This window comes from Halichoeres trimaculatus, unplaced genomic scaffold (genome assembly GCF_033239565.1).
Source record: "Halichoeres trimaculatus isolate MK-OKI-2021-1 unplaced genomic scaffold, fHalTri1.1 fHalTri1_scaffold_5, whole genome shotgun sequence".
Lineage (NCBI taxonomy): Eukaryota > Metazoa > Chordata > Actinopteri > Labriformes > Labridae > Halichoeres > Halichoeres trimaculatus.
The window spans coordinates 8134440-8161407 of NW_027437183.1; the positions used below are offsets into that span (position 1 = coordinate 8134440).

Here is a 26968-nt window from a genome sequence, read left to right on the forward strand (position 1 = left end):
ACGGACGGTAAAGATCTCAGAGCCCTCTGAGGCGTTATGGCTTCAAAGAACTGAGGAGCGTTCAATGATTCCTCCAGTTCCCAGCTGCCTCTAAAGGCTTGTTGCTAATAAATCAGACTGAATAATTAAAAAATAACAATGTGTTTCACTCGCTCATTGTTCCTCTTTATACAGATCTAATCAATCACTAGAGCCAGAGCCCGGTTTCAGCACTTTATTGTTCATGATTCAAGACCAATAGCTCAGCTGATGAACAGTTTCACATTCTGCTGCTCACAAGAACACAATGAGTCCCCTCCCACAGTCTGGGCACTGTTTATTTTCTCTGCATACAAAAGCAAGACAGAAACATGTAGAAGGACCATTTGATCCTTTTCTCGTAATTTTACGTGAAAAAAAATGTGTTACATAATGAGCAAAGGTGTGATAATGGTCTGGACTTAAGAAAAAGATGTGGGACTTGGGAGATGTCACGTGTGCAATGATGCTGTTACTCCTCAGAAGTCAAAACACACTCCTGTGCATGGTGTGTCTTCAAAGACATAAATAAACCTTTGCTGCATGAGGGTCCTTGGGGAAATAGACTAGGAGTCACAGAAAATAGCGAAAATGAAACCAAACCACTTGCATGAGGAACATGGTCCAACCTCTGTTGTGAATTTAGATGAATTTAGCACTTGAGAGGAGCAGGAAAAGGGATTATGTTCATGGTCCTCTTTCAATAGATGTTACATCGGCCTGGAACAAGGACACTCAGGAAAATAGTTCCCATGAGATGAAGAGCAGAAAACCAGTCTATCATCATCAACAGCACCAGCCTTGAGCCACAAATCTTATCTTCTATGTAACATCAAGAAAAGCAGCTTTTTGATATTTTAAAAGAGGGATAAAGGCGTCAAGAGGGCTGTTCAGTAAATCACAGGTTGTGTAGTTTGTTAGTGGAATAAACTTTCATTTCAGGAATTCTTTTGAGTACAACTCTGCTAAACTAAACCACACATTAACAAACAGAGACAAGAAATAAGACTCTGAACAATGAATTATTTAAGCCACGGCCCTACTGAGAAGAAAACACACTTGTGTTCTTAAATGAAAAAAACAAAGAACAGTTCAATTCGAACACAACAAGATTAATTATTTCACACAGAAGATTTCACTTTTCACAGATCATGGCTGGAAAAAACACTTTTTAATTAAAAATAAGCAACATTACAGGATGGCCTTCTCCTATCAGTCTTCAACATGTTTTATCATCACAGAGCATCATGTTTCTCCAGTCAACATCTACCGAGAAAAACAGCAATAGCTTCTACAATTCACTGGTTTTTGTTGAACATTTGTCTGGATTCAGATTATTTGAGTACAGATTATACCATTGTTGGGAGAAAGTGTTTTAGAAAAGTTAACATTTCCAAAGCAAATGCTTCACTCACAGTTTTCTCTCCAGGTTGTGTAACATGATGTGAATCATTTAGTGTTTCACTTGTTTTAAATAATCTGCATGAACCAGTAAGTGTTAAACATGTTCAGGATGAGCTCCCTGACAAGTTAAGTGTACTATAATGTTTTTTTAAACACCACATCTACATTAAATCATCTTTTACATGACGCATGGCCTCGACTATAAAAATATCTGCTACGTATCGGTAGAGACTGTTTTGTATCTAACATTATGTTACATCATCGTTTATCCATTCATCTATCATCACATTTCACTCCTGCTCTAAATTACATTAAAACCTGGAATATAAATCACAGTTATCTTTAAGACACATTATGTTTCTGGCATTATGGGCATTTCTTAGAGCAGTGGTTCTCAAATGGTCTGGCTTTGGGACCCAACATCATTCTCTTAATGACAGGCTGTGACCGAAAAGAAAATGCTCAACTTCTCAAATTAATTTGATGGTAAAGTTTGAACCTGAGATGTACCATTATGGTAACGACAAAAAAAAGAAGTTCCAACACAACCAGCAGGGGCGCAATATTGCATATGCTAGCAAGGGATATATTTATTTTAAAATCCATATCTTATGTCATCTTTAAACTTGCAGTATTAGCCCATAAAAAACAAAATTCTCTTCTGTTCTTCTAATCTGGAAATTGGTGAATGTCAATTAGCATTACAATGCATTATTGTCACCTACTGCTAAAGATGCGAGAAGGATCTGTTTTAATTGGACTGCCTCGCCACCTTCTGGCCCAGAAATACAGGACTTTTAACCAGGTGTGTCTTTGTTTTGAAACTGATTTTCTTTGTACAAGACAAATTTTCCCTAATATAATTGGACAAGGTAAGGTATTTATTGGTTCAGTTACATAGCCCTGTTGCATGGTGTTGTCATAGCGATCAATCGAGAGATGTAGTCATGCTCGACCCCATCAGAAGTTATGCAGAAGCTACAAAGTGGCATTTCAAAACGACTTACATTGGCGCTGATAATCTCATCTTAAAGTGTGGATCACAATCAGGCATATATCTAGAAGGGAGCCTTTTTCCAGCTCACTTTCAAACTCCTCACAGCCTCTTTAAGGAGCCTGAATAGTGGCTTCCGGGACACAAACAAATCCTCTTTCGAAATAAAGCACAAGATTTTTTTTTTGTGCGTTTTTTCCCAGGTTGAGACCAGTTGAGAACCATTGTCTCAGAGATTTGTGGTGCAGTATCTATATCAGCTCCACGTTTCATTGCTGTGGATCTGTAATCCTGTGGTCTTAGCCTGAAGTAGCATCATTCGTGGTGCAGTATGAACAGACCATCATACACCTCTAAAGGTGGCTTGAGTTTTAAATTAAGAAATATTTTAGCACTTTAAAAGGTTGATTATATAAATCGTATATTCCTGTTTTCTTGGAATGCTCTTTGCTATCTAGTCAATGACCACTCCGTTCTGCAAGAACCACTTTCCAGTTAAAATACTTCAAACAATGAAATACCTCTTTGCACTTTACATCTGTATATTAGTGGCCCTGGTTGCCCACTTTCAACTACAGTTGTGGGTAAGATATATCCAACTGCTTAAACCATCAAAACTTACTCAAACTTTATTTTTCTCTGACTCGTATTGGTGCACAGCAAACGAACTGAAGTAAGACTGTAAAAATAGTTGATTTTAAAATAGACTACCCATTTCTTTGGTTACTCTGAACTATTTCTATTCATCAGTGAGAACATTGGTGATAATGAGCTTCACAAGGAACAACTCCTCTCTATTTCATTGTGGGTTTCCTCAAATATTTCTCAAATTTCTTACAAAGACAGTTTTTGTGACATGTTGGACCATAACCCTGGTTTTTAGGAAAGCTGAACCAATGTGTAGTATGCAAACAAAACAGAATGTGATTATTTGAGAGTCTTATTGATGCAAAGTCATTTAGAAAAATTGCTGGAAAGGTGTAAAATACATAAACTGATTTTTTACTCTCTTACAAGTCTTAGGTGTCACATTTTTTTAGGTCTAAGTTGTAGCAGGAAACGTCGCACAAAGACAGCTGTCAGGTCAGGATGACTGTTAAGCTTGAGCCCTGTCGTTTATTTTGTAACAACACACAAGAGGAGATAAACTGTGAATTATGAAGTCCTGACGGTTGCTGTGTTACCTTGTGTGCGTGTGAAGCCTTAAAGCTCATGATTCTTTAACACTTTTTTTCACACGATACGGTCTCAGTAACGTCTGAACAACACGCTGCCACCAACACCCCCTGCTGTGCTCAAAGAGGTCCTGTTTTTTCTCTATGAGTCCCACCAAAGGCGTAATTGAAGTGTGTGTTCTGTGTGCTTCTTTTCATGCTCAGTTCATTTGCTCTCTCGGGCAAAACTAGCAGCAGTCCATGTTTGATAATGTTGTCACTGAACCCACTCTTTGCACCGTCCTGTCAGTGTGAAGTTATATTTCAGCGTGGGAGTCTGCTTTTCCCACAGGCACAGCAGTTTCCATCATTCTTAATCTTCTTATAATTAACTTCTCATTTCTTTTCTCTATTAAATCACATCACATTATGTACAAAGAAAATAATCTTAACACCACAAGCTTCTCCTAAACTCAGAACCTTGTCTATGAACCTTGCAGCGATACTTTGTGCAGACAATCACGGAGGTAATAGATAATGTGATGAAATAGCCCTTCACAAATCAAAAGGACACCATTTTCTTCAAACTGTATATAAAAACCTGCTTTCTCAACCTCCGTATAAAACCACCATCAGCTTCTGTGTCCCTATAAAGAAACTTTTTAAAATCAGTCTTTAACATTATTCAGGGACATGTAGGTGCCGACACAACAAACAAACATGCTGATACACAAAATATTCACATGCAGACTTCACAAAGAGTTCCCCAAACAAAATGTTTCACAGTTATTTATCCATATTTAACAGAAAAGTACAAAATAACATAAGATTTATTTTCTCTTTTTTTTCCACAACAGGCACCAGAAAGTACAAATTTATTACATTCAATACTGGAGTTTCACACATGGCATCGTGTGAGTGCCAAATGTCATGAAAGCAAAAGAAAATAACTGCTGATACCCCTGACTTCTTTGGGCAGAGGAAAATGTTAGTAATTGTTAAACTAAAAAAAGACATTAAGACAACTTTTGCTTTTTTGTTATTATGTTTCATGATGTGTTGAGAATAAAAGTCGGAGTAAGATAGCTGATCATATTTTCCTGCAACTATTTGGAAATCAGTGCCAAAACTGACGCTGTTTTCAAGTTTACAGACGCCTTTTGGAAACAAAATCCAGACAATACTCTGCACTTTACGACAGACAAACTGACAGTTTGTCTCTGCTACCTGATCACAATGATGATTACATTCCTGCTAATTTGTCCCAATTTAGTCCAAATTACTGACTTCACGCGCTCCACTGCCAATTTTCCCAAAGCTCATCCAACTATATTTTAGGAAGCGAATCTGGTTAAACAGTAATTTAACAGAATGGCTTGTAATTGTAGAGTTGAAAATAACACACAGAGATGCACTCAGCATGTGCGGCATCCTATAGGAACTGCATCTAATTTTACGCAAAGTAAATGAGTAACGCTCCCAGATGGCCACTTGTCCAGAGAATCCTGAGAGGATGTCTCCATATATGGAGTTCATAGCCCTCAACGTGAGCCAGCTCAAAACTAAACCAGGGTCAAAACAATGGTCAAACATCCTTTGTGCATTCACTTATCGGAAACATATCCTAAAACTTTTTCACCAGGGAGGTCAGGCTTTGTGATGGATACATAAACATTGGAAGTCTGACTGTGTTTCACTTCAGGGGGTTACATCCTAATGTGTTCCCTCCTAATGTCAATTAAATTATTCTGCCATTGTTCGTTCATTCGTTTTCCATCACTTATCCGGGTCTGGGTCTGGGTTGCAGGGGGAGCAGTGCCATCAGTGAAGACCAATGACCCATGTCCCCGGCCACTGCCACCAGCTCCTCTGGGGGGATTCCCAGGCCAGTCTAGAGATATAATTTCTTCAAGCTGTCCTGGGTCTACCCATAGACTGAATAAAACATGGACGAAGTCTCGCCGAAGTCACCCGTCTGTTACTGAAACAGAAAATGAAGCACATCAGCCAAAGCCGCCATATTGGTAGTGGCAAGGGCTTCGCGTGCAGCCATAGGGCGCCTGTCGGTCACTTGACCCTCAGCTGTGCCTCTTATTGAGGGAGCTTGCGATTTTAATATCGTCTGAACGGCCGAGTTAGAAAAAAATTCACCCCCCGCACATTGGGTGTTGGTATTAAAATTAGCGACTCAGATAAGAGCCGTTTTTTGAACCAGGCTGTAAATAGGTTAATTTCTGCTTTGAAAATGGCTTTTGTTGGCTTGGTGTGTATGTGACTTCCGGTACTTTCTGGAGCCAACCTCAAGCGAACACTCGAGAAACAGCAGATTTTAGCACTTCCGCATTGTCTCATATTCTTAGACCGGAGGTTGCCGCTTGGGTCTACCCCGGGGTCTCCTCCCTGTTGGATGTGCCCGAAACACCTCCCCAGGAAGGCGTCCAGGAGGCATCCTCACCAGATGCCCGAACCACCTCATCTGGCTACTCTTAATGCGGAGGAGCAGAGGCTCTACTCCTAGCCTCTCGCGGATGTACGAGCTAGGCACACTATCTCTAAGGCTGAGTCCATTTCATCCGCTTGTATCCGCGATCTTGTTCTTTCAGTTACAACCCACAACTCGTGGCCATAGGTGAGGGTTGGAACGTAGATTGATCGGTAAATTGAGAGCCTCACCTTCTGGCTCAACTCTCTCTTCACCACAATAGATTGGTATAGTGCCCACATCACTGCCAACACTGCCCTGATCCGTCTGTCAATCTCTCACTCCTTTTCTCCCTCACTCGTGAACAAAACCCCGAGATACTTGAACTCCTCCACTTGGGCCAAATTCTGCCATTGTATTACATGTTAAGTTGCGACTGTCATGAATTGTGTATCATGAATTACACAAAGAACTCAAGAACTCTTCAAATCTAGCAGCCGTAATGGATCAACCCTGGAAAAGTTAAAAAGCATTGCACTTAAGGACATATGCTGCTTGAATCCGTGTTTTCCAAAACTCTTTTGGACCTTTCTTGTTTTTCTACAGGAACAGGAATAAAAAGGAGTTTACTTTCTTTTGTAAATCCAGTTTTCCACCTTAGATACAAAATATTTTCCTGTATACATCAATGTCCTTTTTGTATTTGTACCCTCTTGACTCCACTCTATTCTCCTATGGTGGACACTGGAGCTGAAATGTCAAAAAGAAAAATAACAGAAGATTTGAAGAAATCTAAACAGGAGAGTTATAGCATTGGCTAAAACAAACTCACTAAAATGAAGAGCCAGGTTATGTTAGCTCTGCTTGGTGAGGTTGGAGTCGGTAAATGAGCACCAGGCTGTGAGGAACACTAAATATTAAGTCTGCTCACCTTCTGGATGCTAAACTACAAACTGAGTTTACAAAGTTTGATTGTTGTCACGTTACAAGCAATAACTACAAGTAAATACATTACATTCATTTATTTTAAAATACACGCACACCTTGGTAAGAGTTGCGTCCTCATGATAGTAGGTGATAGGGGAAACAGAGTCTTTATCCCTGAAAACATTAACTTTTCTGGTTAGTTCTCACAGTCCCTTTAAAAAGGAGTAGAGTATATTTAGCTGAGTGAAAGAAATGATCATCTCTTCGACTTTTTTCAGTTGCTTTTGTGAATAGTTGCTCTGGATGATTGAGATAATATAATTGAAAGACTTGTCGAGAATACAGAGTGATTACTGGTGTCAAGTGTTGGCCATTATTCAGGCAGAACCTGATGCTTTCTTCTCATTGGCTGTGCACAATTTCTCTCAACAACTTGTACAATTAAAACGCCGACATCTGAAGTGCTCTCATTACTCAGCTAAGTTGGCCCTCACTCACTAATGACTGTGCCTCATTCAAGCGTCTGACTTGGTCGTGATCTGGCCCCATCACAGCTGCTGCAACCAATCTGTTACTGTTTAGGCCAATACGCACGTCTGTGTGTCCACAGGGTCCATGACCTGAGTGTCTGACTCATGCCTCAGTATTTTAGCACCCTGGGTTTATTTTTGCCAAAGCAGTCTGACTCTGCACGAACTCAGCATAACGAGTTGTAATGTCTGCAGTTTGGTGGAAAGAAAAAAGCTGGGCTGTGAGATGGTGTAATCCTCTGTGCAGCCCCCTCCTGCCCTCCATCCTCAGGCGTGCTGATAGAGGGCAGGTTGAGAGGAAGCTCAATTCCTCCCTCAGTCGTTCTCATTTAGATTTATTTGCCTGGCAGATAATAAAATCAGTATCAAGTCTGAATGTGTTGTGTAAATGCTACTTTCACCAGCAGATATTTCCAAGCAGCTGAGCTGAAGACAAAATGACTGAAAGATAAACTGAGACAATCTCTGAGGAATTAGGAACCAACAACATGCAAAATACACTGAATCTTAATTAGTTTGTATCTCTGCTCTTTGGATTGGGGAAATTACAGCCAAAAAAAAAAAAAAGAGTGAAGATCGTCTCTGTACTGTCAAAATTTTAGCCACACACTTCAAAACTACAAGACAGTACACAAAAGGTCCTTCTGTTTCTATACAGGGATAATTTAGTTTATATAAAGTGGAGTTATATGAAATGCTTGTCAATAGAGGCTGTCAGTCGCTGCAGACAGGGTCACATCTACCGCATTATTTATCTCATTTAATAAACTCCAACCATAGTGCTTTTCTGGATGTAAGTGCTCTATAATGAAATCTGTCTGTGCTTTTCTCTGCAGTCTGAAAGCCTTTTTTCACATCATTTGTGGCTCATTCACTTGCTATCAACAAGCCTTGGCTCCATACGTACTTATTCATAAAACAGGCTGTAAATGGCACATTGTGGATTTTCAGGGAAGGTAGCATATAAACAGCATAAACTAATCCATCCTTCTGTTTGAAATGCATGATTATGTTCGCACTTTGTTTTTAAGAGGCACCATATTGCTGCCTTGTTGTTACTTTAACTTACTTGAGGTTTTTTTTTTTTGTCAGATTTGGCACTGATTCCTGAGGATTTGGAGTTTAGTTTCCCAGCAGCTGAAGCACAAACTGATGACAGATAAGATGATAAGAAGATACAGTTAATCAGAGTGTGGAGTCAAAATAAAAGTGCAATGAAATAATGGTACCTCACTTTTAGTGTTGCATGTTGTCAGCCCATGAGACAGTTGTTTTCAGGGAGCTTTTGCAAATGTCACCAAAGTATTCCTATATGTTGAAACCATTACAATTTAATGTTACTATGACAATAAAAAGATTTCTATTCCAGTCATGTTTGTGTTAACTGTGATGACAGATCAAACACCTGACGGCAGGGAGCTGTGCGTTCAGTCGACTAAATGGTTAAGCATTACCATCATGACTTGGCACCAGGCTTTCTCACTAATCAAACCTACTTTTCATGCTTTTATTACTGGAGTCTGGAAATGCTGGTTGTATGCCGTGATTAGCTTGCAGCACACCCATCACAGGCTCTGACCCGTAGCTCTCAGCTGCCAAGATGCTTATATCCTGGTGCAATCAAGCAGGGGGGACAGATGGCGTGTTGTATGACAGGTTGAAAGTGTATTATATAAAACATAGGTGTGTGAATGTTAACCTGCAGGGATTACTGAAGGCTGGTGGTGCTAGTTCTGCTAATGTTGGCCACGCGCAGCAAACTGAGGGGCCGTTTACACAACAACAGTTTTAGGGTGAAACGCAAGAAATGTTGCATTTCAGCCTCGTGTTTACACTGAAATGACGTTCTGGACCTAAAATACAAACTTTTGAAAACAGTCGCCAGAGTGGAATTTTTCTGAAACGCTGCTGACACTGTTGCCATGTAAACAAGAAGCTGGAGTCTACAGTGGAGACCATAGACTGTATAAAACATAGAGTTTGGCTGTTTTCAAATTCGCCTACTACATACTGCTTATTAAAGTAGTATGTAGTCGGCACTGCCGACTACATACTACTTTCATAAGCAGTGTGTAGTATGACTGTTCAGTTGGTTTAATTTTGTAGTATGCTACGCTAGTCTTCAGTTCGAAGAAAAAGGAAGTTGGCTACGGCTGACTTTTTTTTCCCCCAAAAAACTTCATTGAAAATGTACAAAATAAACAAACAACGAGTAACTTATCTGCAAATATATTGCCAGAGAGAGCATTATATATTAACTTTCAGTGGTGGAGATGATGAGGATTTAAAGATACAAAAGAAACGGCTCTTACATTTATATTCCTCTGCTACTCCGGTTGTTGTTGCTCCGCTCTCTGCCATTTTCACTTCTGATATGGGACCAGGCGCGTTGCATTGTGGGTAACAGTAGGCGAAGAAGACTGGTCCGATGCATACTGTGGATTTTTCCCGATTCAGTACGTCATCCAGGTGTTTTTCTCATACTACAACTCTGACATTTGTTCGCATACTGCATACTGCATACTGCATACTGCATACTGCATACTACATTTTGGTCGAATCAGTAGGCACTGCTAGTATAGTATGCAAATTCGAAAACAGCCATAGTCTCCTTGACGTCAACTGCCTTTTTCCTGAAACGGAAAATGGCCACTGTCGGTCATGTGACCTGGGATGTGCCTCTGATTGGGCAAGCTCACAACCTAAATATCATCTGAACGGCTGAGTTAGAAGAAAATTTCCCCCTTCCGTGCAGTGTGTGCCGATAGAAGAATTAGCGACTCCGACAGGAGGCGTTTTTTGAAGCAGGCTGTAAATAGGTGAATGTCTGCTGTGAAAACGACTTCTTTTTTTTGGCTTGGTGTATATTTGACTTCCAGTACTTTTGGAGACAGCCTCAAGCAGACACTCAAGGAACAGCAGATTTTAGTACTTCGATTCTTAGATCAGAGATTGCCACTTGGTGGAAACGCTGACACCACACTTTGCTTCGTGCAAATGTGTTCAACAGTACTGTTGTTACGATCGTTGCGGACTACTGTGATGTGCTTGTGCTGCTCAATCTGCTGAATCTGCTGAGTGTCTTTAAACAAAATGTGCTTCTGTTGCTCCACTTCAGCACTTAGCATTCACAATACACCAGATGATCGGCACAACTCTTTTAAGTTATAGCACCACCTACAGGCCTGGCTTGCTTACTACAGTTTTCAGTCTCTCAGCGTTTCTGTGTAAACAGTTTTTTTTTTCACTGTGTTTTAGAGTTTTTGGATGAAACGTTGTCGTGTAAACAGGGCCTAGCTTGAGAGTACATGAAGATCCTGTGTTCAGTTGTGTTGAATAAATAATGCTCAACTTTGAGTCTTTTCTTAACTTTAGACTAGTTTATCATCCAGTAGTGTAAAATCTAGACTATTAAGAAAGAAGCAGCTTCAACTTTTGACACTTGTGACTGCCTTGCACTTCTGTATCCCTGAGACACTTCACTCTTCATAAAACAGGACTCTTCAAAAGCAACAACCTCTTACTTCTCATCACTACATGGATTGAAAAACAGGATTGGCCCTGAACGTTGGTGCTTTGTTTCCTTCTTTCAGCTTCAGTGTCAGCGAAGTGACACTGTTCATTTATCCTGCTCTCTCTGGGTGCCTGTGTTCAATTAAGAGCAACAAATCTATGCTGCTGGTTCACCTACTGACAAAACATTTCCCTCTGAATGCAACACGCCCCAAGGGAAGGAAAGAAAGGTTTTATATAGCTGATGAGTTCTGCTGTAACGTGGGATTAACCTCAAATATTGCTGCACTTTGCTTCTTGTTTTATAGATTTTTGTGAAAGTCACTTATGTGTTTGTATATGAAAGTGTTGTTCCAGTTGACAAGCTCAAATTTTGTACAGTTTTACATCTTTTCTGTTCAAATACAAAAATACACCCCTTTAAAAACTTACACAGGTATCATCAGCGTAGAAATAAGGTATGTAAAATACCAAGAACCAAAGGATGTCTGGTACAGGACCCAGCAAGTATGTTCTTAATAACCACTTCACAAAGACAGATTCACATTATCACTGGCTTCAGACTCAGGTACACAAAGACAACGATACATGGCCATTGAAGGCCTTTCTGTTTTCCTTTTTCTGAAAAAGTAACCTTCACAAGACTGCTCATAAAGAGAAAAACTAAGACAACAGTTAAAGTTATCTTGATTGCGTCGACATTGCACATTCTGAACAGGCTCATGAGATATCCATGAATGAATTCATATAAAAATTGGCATCCTTTGAACTGTTTAAGTAAAAGTTGGCATAGCAGATTTCAGAAAACGCTGGGTAGTTCAAATATTTTTTTCTTTCACAAAAAAGATTCTTCAAGATATTTAAAGAAGTCAAAGAAGCATGGATCACCTGTGTTGCTGTGTTTACTGAATTCAGTCCCTGGAAAGCATCTTTCACCAGATTTATAATAAAAAAAAATCTGACTTTAGCCCACAATCAAATCAAGATCTAATTCATTTGAGAAAAAAAAAAAAAAAAGAATATGTCATATTCCTTAATGGACACAGAACAGGCTTCACTCCTCTCTTTAACCCCTCCCTGGGTCTGTTTTTCAGTCAAAGACTTCATTTCTCCAGCTCACTCCCAACCCCTGTAAAAAAAAAAAAAAAAAAAAACTGTTTTGCAGGGACTGAAATAGTGTTGTGTTGCTTTTCCCCCCATAAAATGACGGCTGTTTCTTGGTGATTGGAAATGCGGTGGTGCCAATCAGAACATCATATGTGATTTAGTAGAATAATTTTACCTTCCAGGGCCACAGCGGGATAAATCAGGACCTAAAAATGGTTCCAGCTACAGATGAGGTTCATGCAGTTGCACTGCCAGAATAAAAACACATGAATATCAAACACAAAAGAACAGCTTCAGACACATCCCAACACATTTTGTCCCCATGTTATGACATTTTTCCAAGTGTAAGCTTGTGTTTAAAGTTGTTTATCTTACCTAGCTTTTGGGTTTTTTATTTTTCCAACTAAGCTTTCTAAAGGATCGCACAGGGTTTCCTCTTGTGGAAATATATAAAGGACAAGTCAGGTTTTCCTTTCATTTCTGTATTCCTACCACAGACTGAGACCATGTCCATACATAGCCAGGTATTTGGGAAACCGCACATATTATTTTTACATTTAGGCCTGTTGTCCACATGAAACTGCACTTTTGGCTAGGCTTTCACCTTATAGCCCACCTTGTTACCTCACCCAAACCCAAATCTAGCCAGGTAGAGTTCATCAACATTTGAAAGGGGTCTAGCTGCAGACCTCTACTCTCAGCTGTTTTGCGGCTCCTCCACTGAGAACTGGAAGCCACCTCCATCGTGGAACTGACGCGACTCAATTCAAATCCTTGTAATGATGCACAAAGGAAACAGTTGTCTCTTGAGGAAAAGCACCACCAGCTTATATTGTATTATTCAGAGTTTTCCCTAGGTTTACAGCCTTTTTTGTGTTTGTGTGTCTGTGAACGCAGCGGGGCAGAACTTCACTGAGCGTGAAGGAGCACGAGGGCTAATGCAGTTCTGATGATGCACAAAATACATGCGGTCATGTAAAGTAGACAAATTAAAAAAGTCTGTTAAGTTAAAAAAAAAACTACAAAAACAAAGTCCAGACCTGATTTATGAGAGAGGTCATTCTGCTGCGATCTGGAGGTATATGAAAAATAAAATTAACTCAGCTCTCAGGAAAAGGCGCCCACCTCTAAATCTGGTAGGGGAAACACTGTGCATTTTTTATACTTTCATTTTTAATATGTAAGTATATAAAGCTAACCAATGTAATCAAAGTGCAGAAAACTGACGTGTCTACCCAATATAATTCTAAAGGCAACTTTTATTTCTAAATGTTTTACTATTATGACATATTTCCTTCTTACTGTGGAGGAGCAGGGAGTTGGCTCAGAGTGGAGGTCTGCAGCTGGACTCCCTTGCGACATTCAGCATTTTCAGCATGGCCCCGTTGATGATGGGCTTCAAACTCTGTATCAGAAACAAATGGGTCGGCTCCCTTAACCAAGCTATTCAAAAAAGTTTGCTCTTTGAACAGTGTGAAGAAATGGAGAAATAGGCTTCTTTGACTAAACTATTTTAACACAAGTTCTAATGGGTTTCCTGTACTTTTGGAGTCAGCCTCTAGTGGACACTCGAGAAACTGCAGTTTTTTGCTCTTGTTGTCATTTCTAACACTGAAGGTTGCTGCTTTATCCGATCTTTCACCTCCTTCCTGAGACCACGTCCGGGTTTCACACTATGTATAGACAGGCCCACAAGCTAACCACTTCACTCTACTTCAGATTATATCTAAGGGGCTGGTATTTGCTTATTTACTTAAAGACCCCTGAATTAACTTCGTCACTCAAGGCTGTACAGTCATTAACCAGTGCTTTTCAGGCCTCTTACCTTTGAGAGTCTGAGCTACATCCTTTCATTCAGAAACTTTACTAAGGGTAATTAGCTTTAATTGAATACTGGTTGTATCATGCTTTCGTCAGAGGATGTGTTCTTTCTCTGTAGTTCTGCTCAGACTGCTGTGAGTGTCACCAAACAAAAAAAAAACCTTGGCTTGTGCTCAGGGTCTCTGAATAATTCACTTGTGGGTGTACAAACCACTGCGCGGTATGACCCTGGTCACAGGAACATGAATGTTTGTTCTCATTCTCTGTTTTTATTATACAAGTCTTTTGATTCGAACTTTAACACTTATGTCAATGAAGTGATTCTGCTTCACTAATTAGATGATGACTTTTCTGTTCAGGGTTTGAAAGTGGTAGAAAGACTTCCATTAGCGGTGACTAATTTGTTCTTATATTTTTCCCAATCCGCAAGGACATTTACCAAAGTTAAGACTGAAGTCTGCTTTGCAAACAACAAAGAAAATGGGGTTTTGATGCCTCTTTGTACATTTTTACAGATTTTTTTTTTCGGTATGTCACTCAGGACAGGAACCTTATAGTGGTGTCATTTCAGCCTACCTGGGAACAACCTGCTCTTATTTTAAAAATGGCACAATATGTGCAAGTACAATGTATCCCTCAGAGGTGACAAGCAACGGATTGCAAGAAAAATGTCCTTTTTGTTCCAAATTGGTAGCATAAAAAGCAAGCCGTGAAAGTGTTTGAATAAAGGATCAATTACTGCTTCACACCTTTTTAGGGTGTTAAATTTCACTGTAAAAAAATAAATGATGGCAGAACTCATTTCGAAATGTTGGATTTAAGTTTGGATGAGGAGGGACATTTTCTTGCACTGACCACCTTTGCTTATCACCTAGAAGAATGTCTCTGCGTCTCAAATGGACACTGCCGTCACACCCCCGCTACTGCCAGAGCCCTTCTCCAGGTCCTCCATGACCAAGTCCTGTTCAGTGACATGATTGAGCCGCCTGGAAGTGTTCTTATCCAGGCTGTTGAGAGAAATGGGTTCCAGAGAGGTCTGTGCGTTGTTAGCCGGTAGCACAGAGTTCCCCTGCAGCCTGTGCGAGTATGTTTTCCTCCGCTGGCCGTCCGCCGTGCACAGGCTGAACTTGAACACAGCTTGGAATCCTCTGCGGAAATTCTCATTGAAGAAACCGTAGATGATAGGATTGACGCTGCTGTTGAAGAAAGCCAGCCAGTGGGCGAAAGGGTAAATGTAAATATTGATTATTCTGTACTGCTGCTCAGTTAAGCTGGCATAGTCGCTCAGCATCATGAGGGTCCACAGAGGCAGCCAGGAAAGGATGAACAGCAGAGCCACTATTAGCAGCATTTTAATCACCCTCTGCTTCTTCTTGGACACAGAGTGGCGGTTGTCGTGGCCCGGTTTCCCCCCTGTTGGAACTGCCGTTTTGAAAAGCGTAATGCCGATCCGGGCATACATGATCACAATGAGAGAAAGTGGAGCAAGGTAGATGTTGGCAAACAGGACGGTGGTGTAAATCTTCCTCATCTCCTGGTTGGGCCAGTTCTCTCTGCACCAGTAGAAAGGAGTGGTCTTGTTGTCGTAGCCCAGTAACACTCGGATGGTTTGCTCCTTCGTCACTTGCAGCATCACCCCAGAGGGACACATGATGGAAATAGCTAGGACCCAGATAATCACTATTATCAGGGTGGCTGTGGATATGGTCAGCTTCTGCTTGAACGGGTAGACGATGCATCTGAATCTGTGGGGGGATAAGAAGAAAGACTGGATGAGGGAAATGCATGCAGACATTGCATGAAAAGAGGACGTTCAGTGACAGCAGAGAATGTTTAAATTATGGTGATCATGTTATCATTAAAGCCATATAGGGCACTGAAAGAGCTTTCAGATACACACGGAGCTCCTGCTGTGTCGCAGCTTTAATAGAAGCTTCATGAAGTGGTTCACAGGCCTTTGTCTGTTTTTTTCCTGGCACTTCAGAGCTCTCTGAAGCAGATACACATGGCTTCTACAGTGGGCTGCTGGAGTACAGGCAGGCACACACCAACACCAAAACATACAGCCAGTGTTGAGAAATAACCACTCTGTGTTGACACCAGACTGAATTTCCACAAACCATCATACATGTCATGGTTTGGGTTTTTGGTTTGTGTATTTCTGGATTTTCTTGAGTTTCTATGTAATCTCTTTGTGGTTATCTTTAGTGTTTCTGTGTCTTTAATGTTCTTAGGCCACGTTTACACAGAGACTCCTGCAAAGATTCTTCCTTTGCGTTTCCAAAAGCCACCTGCGTTTACATAAGGACGGCGTGAAAACGATCCATGTCCATACGACTCCAAGAGGACAAGTCACAACGATGTAGTGGCCATGCCAGGCCAGTAGTTGGTGATGTAGATATATGTGTATATATATGCTACTCGGAAATCAGCCATCATTGTTGTGGTTGTTCTTTCTTTTTCTGCCGTTTTATAGTGTGAGACGGTTGGCAATCCAACCTTGAGGCGCATTACCGCCACCAACTGGACCGGTAACTTCAGCATTTAACGTGAAACACTCTGTGTTTATACGAAGCTGGATGGAGGAGCGTTATAAAAACTCTCCACTCTGGAGAGAGTTTTCAAAAGTTTCGGTTTTCAGACAAAACACAACACAGTGTCATCTAAACGCAAGGCCACAACGCAATGAAATATTATCTGATTTCAACGTTTTTGGCGTGTGTAAACGTAGCCTTAGTCTTTGTCTTGAGTTTCCCTGTGTTTGATTTGGTTCTCTTTGTGTTTCCCTTCTTGTTGATTGATCCTCGTGTTTCACCCGTGTCTTGTTTCACACCCGTGTTGATCACTCCCCTGTGTATAAAGTGTCTGTGTTTCCTTTGTTTTCTGTTGGTTTATTGAAGCTGTCTCCCTATGTTGTGCCTCGTGTCCTATGTCTCCTGTCCCTCTTGGTTTCGTCCTAGTGTTTTTTTTTGTTTGTTTCTTCCCATAAGGTTTTTGGTTTGGACTTTGTTTTTTTGAGTTTGGTTTAATAAAATATATAATTTTATCTGCGACTTGGTCCTCCTCTCTTTTGTTCCTGTGTTGTGTCTGATAATACACTGTAAACTCAGATAAGTTGAGTTTACTTGAAAAATGCTTGTAAACCTGTAACCCTAAAAAAAACTAATTAATGAAATATGCAACTTGAGTTAAATTAACTCAACATCTTAAGTAGCTATGATTATTATGGAAAATCATCCTACTGAATGTCTTTTATCAAATAAACGTAATGCTCATTTGTTACAAATTAAAATAAGTAATAATAAGTAATGTTAAATATCACTGTAAAACACAAGTTGACCTTACTCAAAACTGAGAGGGAAAGCAGTAGATATGAAACCTGCTGTACATCGAAATATTGTTCTTCAGGGGGCACAGGTTGTTTGAGCCCCATGGCACTGACTGGTGGTCTGTGCTCCATGGCGCGTGGTCTTGTACCTATTGACTTTGCAATGAAAGCCTAACAGTTAATATATTAAGAAAGGACATTTTAGACTGGACTTTCATGCTATTTAGGCCAATTTTTAAAATGTAAAAAGATATATTTTTTATTTTTGACACAGACAGCCAGTCCACACCACGTAGAGCACAGACAGCTGGTCCATGCTGTGACGCACAGACAAACAATCTGTGTCATGTGGGGCAACAACCTGCCCCACTGCTGCATGTGTAGAAGTACAGCAGGGTCTCATATCCACTGCATCCCCTCCACACTCACGGTTACAAAACGCAGTCACAGAAATGAATGATTTTCAGTTTTGTTTACTTAAACAGTAACGAAAGTTAAATCTACTCAGAAACCCCAAGTTTCAACACTGAAAACTCAGACATTTAAATAAACTAAACTTACAAACAAATTTTAAGTTTTCAGAGCTTAATCCTATTGAGTAATTTGAACTTTGGGGTTTACAGTGTAACGAGCAGCACCAGGCTTGGAGGATATGGGTCAGAGGTCTTAAGAGGCCGCTGACAATGACAAGGATGACAGGAGGCTCTCCATGGAGGCAGTAACAATTGATTAACTCTTAACAGATATCTCAAAGTCTTTAAGTGTAAAGGTGGCATTAGAAAAGCACATTGTGGCAGTTATCTGACATTTATCAACAGTTATTCATGTAAAGCTGCAACATATGTGTGATTTCAGCTTTATTCAGGTTTGAACATGTTGGTCTCCCCACAGAGCGATTTCTCACCGGAATCAGTGTGAAGAAAACAAGAACTTGTAATCACATAGGAATAAATGAAGACTGTTTCATTTCTTAGAGGAACTGCTAAAAGGAAACAAAGGAGCCCAGGAAGCGCAATCAAAATAAAAAACTCCTACTATTTGCGAAATAACAAACACGCCAAAATTAGCTTCAACTTTAGAATTGGAAATCCTCACAATAGCTGTTCCTGCTTTTCATAACACACATTTCTTTTGTTCCCTTTGTATAGAAGAATACCAACTTTGTTTTATGAGCTTCATACTCCTTTTTAGTGTAGAGTGGTTTTCACAGCAAGGACATTTCAAACAATGCAGAATAATTATCACAGCTGTACCCATTTACCTTCATAGTGAGCTGCAGTTGTATCTGCCACATTTCAATCAATCAGACTTAGTTGTCAAAGCATTTTTCATACACACTACATGAGGAACACAATACTAAAAAAAAAAATGAAATAGATTAAGTAAGCATACAATAACCCCCCTTGGTGCGTTTACCTAGTAAAGAATATGTTAATCAAAAACAGTGCCACTGACGAACTGAGGCGCCACTATCAAAAGACATTAATGAGGAAACACGTAAACACTCAAGAAAGGAAACTAAATCAACCTAAAAAACAAACGAACAACAAAAAAACAATAACATAGGAATGAACTACTGAATAATTGAAGTAGTACAGGACAATAAAACATCACAAAACAATTTAAAAACAAGATTTTAAAATGATGGTATAAAGAATAACTAGTTCAGAACAAGTTTATATATGTATACAGTATATGTATGTACATAAGAGAAAAACAGCCGCTGTTGCACGGTAAGTGACAATCCTTTTGACCATCAACAGTCTGCAGTGTTGAAGCTCCATCTTCTTCAATTAGATTGTTTTGGTCTGGCTCCCCAAACCAAAGGGTCTCACAAAGTGAGACATTTTGTCCTGTTTTTTGGGGGATCTATCCCAGGATTATCCAGTAGAAAACCCACAAAATGCATGCTGCACTGAGACGAACTGAACTGAACTGATTGGTGGAAACCGGGCGTAACTAATCTTGAAAAAGACTCCCTTCTTAATACACGTCTGATTGCAATTCACACCTTAAAATGAGATTATTAGCACTACTGCAGGTTATTCCTAAATGCTACTACTCAGCTTTCTGATTGGGTCAGACAGGACTGGATTGATTCATGTCACGTTGAAGTGTCTGTGACAACACCAGGACCGTAGACAAAGCTTCGGTGTGAGAAGGGAGATCTGTGTTTTATCTGCTGAAAGTATTCTTGGATAAGTTTTGTTGTATTGTTGGGCACTGGAGCTAGACTGTCAGACAGAAAAATGACAGAAGAGCAGAAGAAAGATAAACAGGAGTGTGATAAATCACAGGCTAAAGGCTAAAACAGGGGCTTAACTGTTTGTGATAATGTTCCTTTTAACACACATGCAGCAGTTATTCTATAATCCAGAAGTTCAGAATGGGATTTCTTTGAAGAGACTTGATGCAGCTTTGTACATAAACAATGAAAAAGTAAGTGAAGTGATTCTGTATTTCCTTCATAGAAGAACAACAGAGAGAGGCCTAAGTAAGGATATTGATTTGCATTTTTGATCACAGCAATTGACTCCCTGAATCCTCCCACCGGCTCTCCAAAATCAAATTACAAATTGATTAAGATGGAGACTACAGACAGTGGTGGTCAACAGCATTTCTGCTCCCATGATCAGTTCTTATCACTCGTCTTTCAGTCTGCTCGTCTCATGATCCCTCTAGAGAAACCTTTCAAAGACTAGAGGTGAAAAATATGGACTAAGTAGATAATTTAATATATGTGTCATGATAAGAACAACAGTTAAATGGTCATGAAAGAGAGTCTTGAACACAGAAGTTCATCATACTTCTGGGTGTTTATGATGAACTGCATATTTCCCCCAGCAGCCAGTGACGGTCAAAGCCTGGAGCAGGGAGTCTGAGATCAGCAGCTACAAACAGAAGCGTGAGATGACCTTTCCTTCAAACACTGGCCCTTCTGGGATGGCTTCGATATGTTTTGAAGTACCCCTATCCCTGCAGTTCAGGAGACATGTATGACGTGCCACACAGGCCCCCTCTGGGCAAATCTTTTTTTGTTTTGTTTTTTAATCTCACTGCAGAGCAAAGCCTCTCCCCTGGGGACTGGTTTAAATTAAGGTACCACTAACAGAAACTATTCACATCCAATTAGAGCAACAGCTGAAAGGTTTTGGTGTAAGCCTATTCCAGTCTCTGTTGATGGAGGATTTGGAGAAAGATCAACAAATTAATTTTGTGAAACAAAATTCACAGGAACAAATTTTACAGGTCAGGAATCAGTTTTTCCATCTTTCAGGATTGACCAGCATTCCCAGGAACTACGTAGCTCTGGTGGCCCATTGTTTGTCTGCGTTTTTCACCACAGGCCAAAGACCTGGGTAGATCATGTAAATAAGGTCAGTGATGTATGGATAACAAAAAGAAGTATTAGCAGCACCGCACTGCCATATCAGCAGCTCTGGTGGCCCATTGTTTGTCTGCGTTTTTCACCACAGGCCAAAGACCTGGGTAGATCATGTAAATAAGGTCAGTGATGTATGGATAACAAAAAAAAGTATTAGCAGCACCGCACTGCCATATCAGCAGAACGCAGTAAGACAACAACAAAAGCCATTCAGCAAAAATGACACCAAATTAAAGCTATGGTCCACAATTTGGAAGCTTAATAATTATTAACAACACTGTTTATGAGGCCATTATGGTCTGAACCCCTTATAATAAAAATCAAAAAGAATTAAAAAATCCATTCAGTACATCAGCTGCTAAACGGCTTAATAATTGACCAATCCAAACTGCCGTTCCCCTCATTTCAGGTTTGTATGTGAGTCCATCCAATCCCCTGTCTCCCCTGCTGCCCACCGTCCCGCCCATGGTCCCACCTCGTCCTTCCCCATTACCCCTCTCACGTCAGCTAGCTGCTCGGCTAGTGAGGGGTCATGGAGCCAGAGAAGACCTAAATCAGGAAGCTGTTACTGTTACCCTCCACAGCAAAGGGAAGAAAACAAAAAAGTTTTGAGGAAAAAGATAGTAAGGAAGAAATATGGGTGACACAGGTGCCAATGGAGACTGAATATTGGAGAAATGTACAACCGCAGGAAAAAGCTGCAGAGGGATTTGGGACTGAAGACTGACGCTGAGACAGCTGAGTTTGTGTTGAACAGGTAATGACTTTGTTTACTACAGTGGGAGATGTCAGCTGACTAACTCTGGTTAGTCTGAGCCTATACTGGCTAATGACTGAACGCTGCTGGTCGGAACGGGTCGGCTCTGTCAATAGATTTTAGCATAAGTTAGCCACACATCTTTAGCATTGTAAACTGAGCTGGTGAAGACACGCCGAGAAAGGTAAAGCCTTGCCCACTGTCGGCTCTGCCCTGATCAGCTGGAAGTGGCAATGCCAGACCTGCTTTCCCCCCGCGAATATATATGGTCTTGATTGCGCTGGTCCAATTGAAAAAAAGATACCACCTGTAGCTGGCCACTGGGCGATGCGAGCTGAGGGGCGGGATTTTGGAACACGGAGGGGAGGGGTGAGTGGGGGGGGGACGCATTTTTCAAATGTGTTTCATTAGCCAAACTGGGTTTCAGATTGTAGACCATAGCTTTAAGCTAGCTGGTCAGCTGATTGTGCATAGTCACATGGCAGATGTATTTGTATACACTTGGAAGGAGACGAGCTCTGGTGACAGAGCCTTTGCCAGTCTGAGTTGTACACTGACCATTCTGCTGTCCAAACCATGAAGATGACAGCAATCAGTGTGCTTCGGCTTGAAAAAATGAGCCAATGATTGACACATTCACAGCATCAGGCTCATAAAAGATGACTGATCAGGGGCTATTATATAGCTGTGCTCCAGTCCCATAAAAAAAATACACCCTTTGTCGGTAGTTAGTTGCACCTCCCCCCGTCAGGCAGCCAATCAGTCCATTGGCTCATATTCATAGCAGCCCCGTCTACCTGAAACCACAAAACAGGAGTTCAGTCAGGACCACTTTGTCAAAATATCTTTATCAACTTGCACAGTTTCATTTGGCAGTATGGTTCTGTTCTGGGACTCCCTGCTCTTCCACAGGCTTGCGTGGAAAGCCTGAGGCAGGAAGAGCACATGTTTCTACCCATCACGAGCCATCGTGAAAGGCATAAGCGGGGAGCGCAGCAACAAAAATAAAAACCCAGACAGAGCAGAGTAATCGACATGAATACATTGACAGAAGGAGTTGGGGTGGAGGTGGGTTGCAAAAGGCCATCATAGGAAGCAGGAAAGAGGCTGGGCTAGATAGCCCGCTCTGAATGCTATTTTCCAATAGGAAGCGGACATGGGAGTCAGCTGAGCAATCAACTGATCTGCACCCAACGCTATGCTTGATTATTCCAAAATCTTCACTTTGGCTGGAGTTTTCAGAAAACACTTTATTTAGTGACGCAAAGCTGCGGTTTTGTGTGGATGAAAGACCTAAATGTAAAAAATAATAAGCAGTTCCCCTGATACTAGGCCCAAAACAACAACAAAGAATAAATGCACCAATGAATCTTTTGTTCAGCTCCACAGTGGCTTTTATGAACTATAACCGAAGATGTCACTTCGCCGGGTTGGACAGCACCTCGGTGAAATGAAGATGTGCAGTTGCCAGAGTGATCTGACCTGTTTTATTTTTGGCATTAATACACCCGCTCAAACTGCAGAGGAGGGAGCGATGGTACAAATCTAATTCTCATCATGTCTGATAGATATGTGAGGTGACTTTAGCTATTGGATGTCAAAGCATTTTAAACTCCATCTGTCCTTTCCGGAGGCGCTGGCAGCCCGTGGTGATAACTGATGGAGACAGAGCAACGTCACAGTTGATCTGCTGTCTGAGGACAGGGCAATGTTCAAGTACCAGCTCTGCCCTTTCTTTCTAATGGCTTTGACTTCTCTGCAGGAGTCTGTTCACTGGAGTCTACGGTCCACATACTGTCCTCTCCCCACTGTGAGACCCTGCAGCCTCTTCCTGTGTGTTTCTGTGCAGGATTAACATTCAACTGTTGTCATCTCAATAAAGAGAAATCACCCATTTAGTCTCATCAAGAGGGCACTTGTTAAAAAAAGAAATGGGGAAACTGCACAAGCATGCTAATTTGTTCCACTAGTTGCATGTCAATAAAATATTTTGTCTATTTTCTGGAGCAAACAAACATGAAATCACTACAAGACTGCACGGCAGCATCACACACACACACACACACACACACACACACACACACACACACACACACACGCACACACACGTTGTGGATCTGAATTTGAGTCACAGCGAACTCACTCGACCCACTTATCTTTGCATGAGTGGAAACACGGGCACAGACTTTGTCCACATTCAGTTGTGGCTCACAATAACTTTCCCAAACAGGAGCACAAAGTGAAGCTTCAGCCATTTGAGGCTCATTAGGAAATATCTGAGCTTGTGCAGGAACAACATGAGATTGTCCAACTCCTGATGTAACAACAAATACGATGGTCAAGGTAAAGGTAAAAGGGGACATGCTAGAAATAATGATCATTTTAAAAAAACTGCATATTCAAGAAAACAGCACCTGAAGTGATGTTCTCATAGTGGGTTAAATGAGATGAGACTCATTATCCTGACTTTATATTGGGTCTTTGTTTTGAATGAAATTGGACTTTGGCTGTCCAAGAAGTTAAAGGTCCCAAATTATGCTCCTTTTCTGCAGTTTAATGATCATTGATGTCTTCATGAAATAGTAGTAACATGTTTTGGTCCAAAAAGCCAATAAATCAAGCACAGCAGCATTGTTTCCAGGCTCTCATAGTCCCTCTGTTCAGAACGCTCTGATTTAGTGGGCGTAGTCTTCATATGTAAATGAGCCACCTCTGATACCGCCCTGCTCTTCAGCGTCACTGAGAGCGGCGCCACGAGCTCCAAGTGCACAATGTTTAGAAAACAGCCAAGCTCGTTTACCGTAACATTACGGGCTAAAACAACAGTCTAACTGCAGCTAAAGTTAGCATCCTGAAGCTAACAAAGAGACAGGGGGGACACTGAGGAAAAGCTTTTACATCTGCTCCACAGCACACAGCATTTAAAATACTCACGTTTCCAGGGTTCGAGGTTTGTTAGATGATGGTTGGTAATGCACCTGGATTCAGGACCAGTCTATTCTCTAGCCCTCTGTTGTACTGTCCAAAGTTGGAAAAGCAGTCAGCCGTGAAGTGACTAGCACACACATGCACAGTTTTACTGAGTGTAGCTGGCACATTTCCTTGATAAATGAACTCTAGCCACTTAGACTTGTCTTCTTCTGAGAACAGAAGCTTGTGCATGGAACTATATGGCTGTTTATAGCAAAAAACAGCAGGGACGGAAGTGGGCAGGAGGGTGGGGTGGAGTATCTGCTCCAGTGGACCAATCAGGTCAGACTTGCTTCTGATTGGTCAAAACAGGGAATCGCTGACGCCGGCAAATCCCGAAAATTCCAAACAGCCCATTTTAGATCAGGATTTTACATTCACAAGCACTACTAAGTGCAGGTTTTGTCATTAAATATCACATTTTGTGGGCTGGGAGGAAAGCCAAAGACCCTCAATTTTAACTAAAAGACTTAAGTGATTTTTGCACAATATGGGGCCTTTAAAAGTCGATAAATAACGTTATTGCCTGACTTATATCAGTTAACTATGTGCAATTGGCACTGACGTAAGATAGAGGAATGACATTGTACCATTTTGCTTTTATTTTAAAATCAAATGATCAACCCTCCCTTCTTTATGAAGACTTGGGACTGGCCAGAGTACCTGACAGAGACATGCACAATGCACGAGCTGGGAGTCACTGCTGTGCCCGAGGAGGATTGATAGTGCTGTTGCATCAGAGTCTCCAATCTCCAAAAAAGTCACTGTATTTGTCTCTAGTCACTTTCTGTTTTACAAAAATAGATGAATACATAAATAAGTTGCCAGAGGAGTCTGAAAGTCCCTAAGTTGGCTGTACAAACAAGTTGAACTTGTATTTTGCATGCAAGTCAAGACAGAGCATGCTCAGACAGAACCCAGCCTGACAACTTTCCCGTTAAACAGTTTACAAGACAGAACTTCACTTTGATCAGTTTAAGAAAAGATATATTCTGCCTCTGTGCAAGTAAATGAAAATCCATTCAATTTCGGCCTAACAAAGGTGATTATTTGTTTTGGGCTTCTAAACCAGTTCTAATCAGATTATAAGGCTCCATGTAAATTTGGATCTTCTCTCTGCCCTTGGACCTGGTATTTCCCCCTCTCCCTCACACTGTCCCTATGAATAAAACCTGTTTAAGCCTCCTCAGTCTTGTTGTCATTTTGGGTCCCAACTTAACAATCTTCAACACAAAACAGAAGAAAAGGTGTACATAAAGGTAGACTTTGAAGATAAAGGTTAGAACTTCATTGATCTTTTTCATATATTTCACTTTGAATATTGCAGCATCATCTTTGGTAATTGATAGGAAGAGTGTTCAACTTCATTGTGTTAAGAAAATAGAGAGAACTTCTCAAGGCACAACCAATGAATACTTCATGAACTCGGAATAGATAAGCACCTTGTATAAAATATAATGATCAAATACAAGGCCACACAGGGAGGTAGTATATATTGTTAATCTACTGAATAGTATTTGGTTCCAATCTGAATTATCTGCAATGGCTAAATCCTAAATATTTCAGTGAAGCCCTTTAAGCCGTGTCTTCTCCAGCAGAGAGTTTAAAAAATTAACCTCCCTTCACATGCTCGATCTCTATTAGCAAGCAGAGCAGGAAGGCAAGGCAAGGCAAGGCAAGTTTATTTGTAGAGCACAATTCATACACAAGGCAATTCAAAGTGCTTTACAGCTAACATAAGATAAAATCACAATAGGCAAAATAAATCATTGCATAAAATCACATCATAAAACATTAAAAATGATTAATTAAATTAGAAGAGGAGAGTGCAGATGAAATACTTTCAGTTGTTGTATGCTATGCTGAACAGAACTGTTTTCAGCCGGGCTTTGAACATTGTCAGAGTTGAGGCCTGTCTCAGGTCTGGATTTCTCTGCTCATTAAGTGTAGAAAGAAAATACTTCCACTAAACTAGCATTTGACTTTACAAAGAGGGAATATTAACATGACTGCAAAATCCTGCATTACAAGCAAATAATTTTATCGTCGTTATTTCGATATAACTCACAGTACAAAGCAGACGCTACAGTTTAGACAAAGGAGAATAAAAGTAAGTTTTTTTATGCTCATCAGGCTCCAGAGGGTTTGACATCTGGACGTGGTGATTAGCTTGTACTAACACAGCACTTTTCTAGTTTTCCCAAGAAGTCACAGTGCATTAATCCCACGCATATGATTCTTTCATTCTCATCACATTCACACACTGCTGACTGCATCCCCGGGAGGAGTTTGAGGTTCAGATATCACGACATTTTAAGGAAATTTGTGATTATATTTATGATGATATGGGGGAAAAAAACAAAAACAAATCATTATTATTGGTTGCTGCTTCTTAATAACAGCATTTTATTGCACACACAGTATGGAAGCCACTTTTCCAATCATTTACTACTACTACACAAGCTTGAAATGTAAACATAGTAAGTCAGATCCAGAGGAAATCTGACGTTTTGGAGGAGTAAAAGTTAATCTTGCAGGTGAAAAACTTCTTAACTCTCCAAGACACAACACATTCTTTCTGTAGTGACACCAACAGAAAGGAGAAGGAATGGACAGAAGGTGCGGAAGTTTTAAGAGG

At 40.6% G+C, this 26968-nt stretch overlaps 1 protein-coding gene across 3 annotated transcripts in view; it reads right to left on the reverse strand.

The window, feature by feature from the left end:
• Positions 1 to 206: 206 nt before the first annotated feature.
• The window catches only part of npffr2a (neuropeptide FF receptor 2a), a 125297-nt gene continuing 98535 nt past the window's right edge, over positions 207 to 26968 (reverse strand). For all 3 annotated transcript variants that reach the window (XM_074670011.1, XM_074670009.1, XM_074670010.1), the window contains one exon: positions 207 to 15635. In XM_074670011.1, the coding sequence (XP_074526112.1) occupies positions 14783 to 15635 (853 nt within the window). In that variant the 3' untranslated portion in view covers positions 207 to 14782. The remainder of the gene's footprint in view (positions 15636 to 26968) is intronic.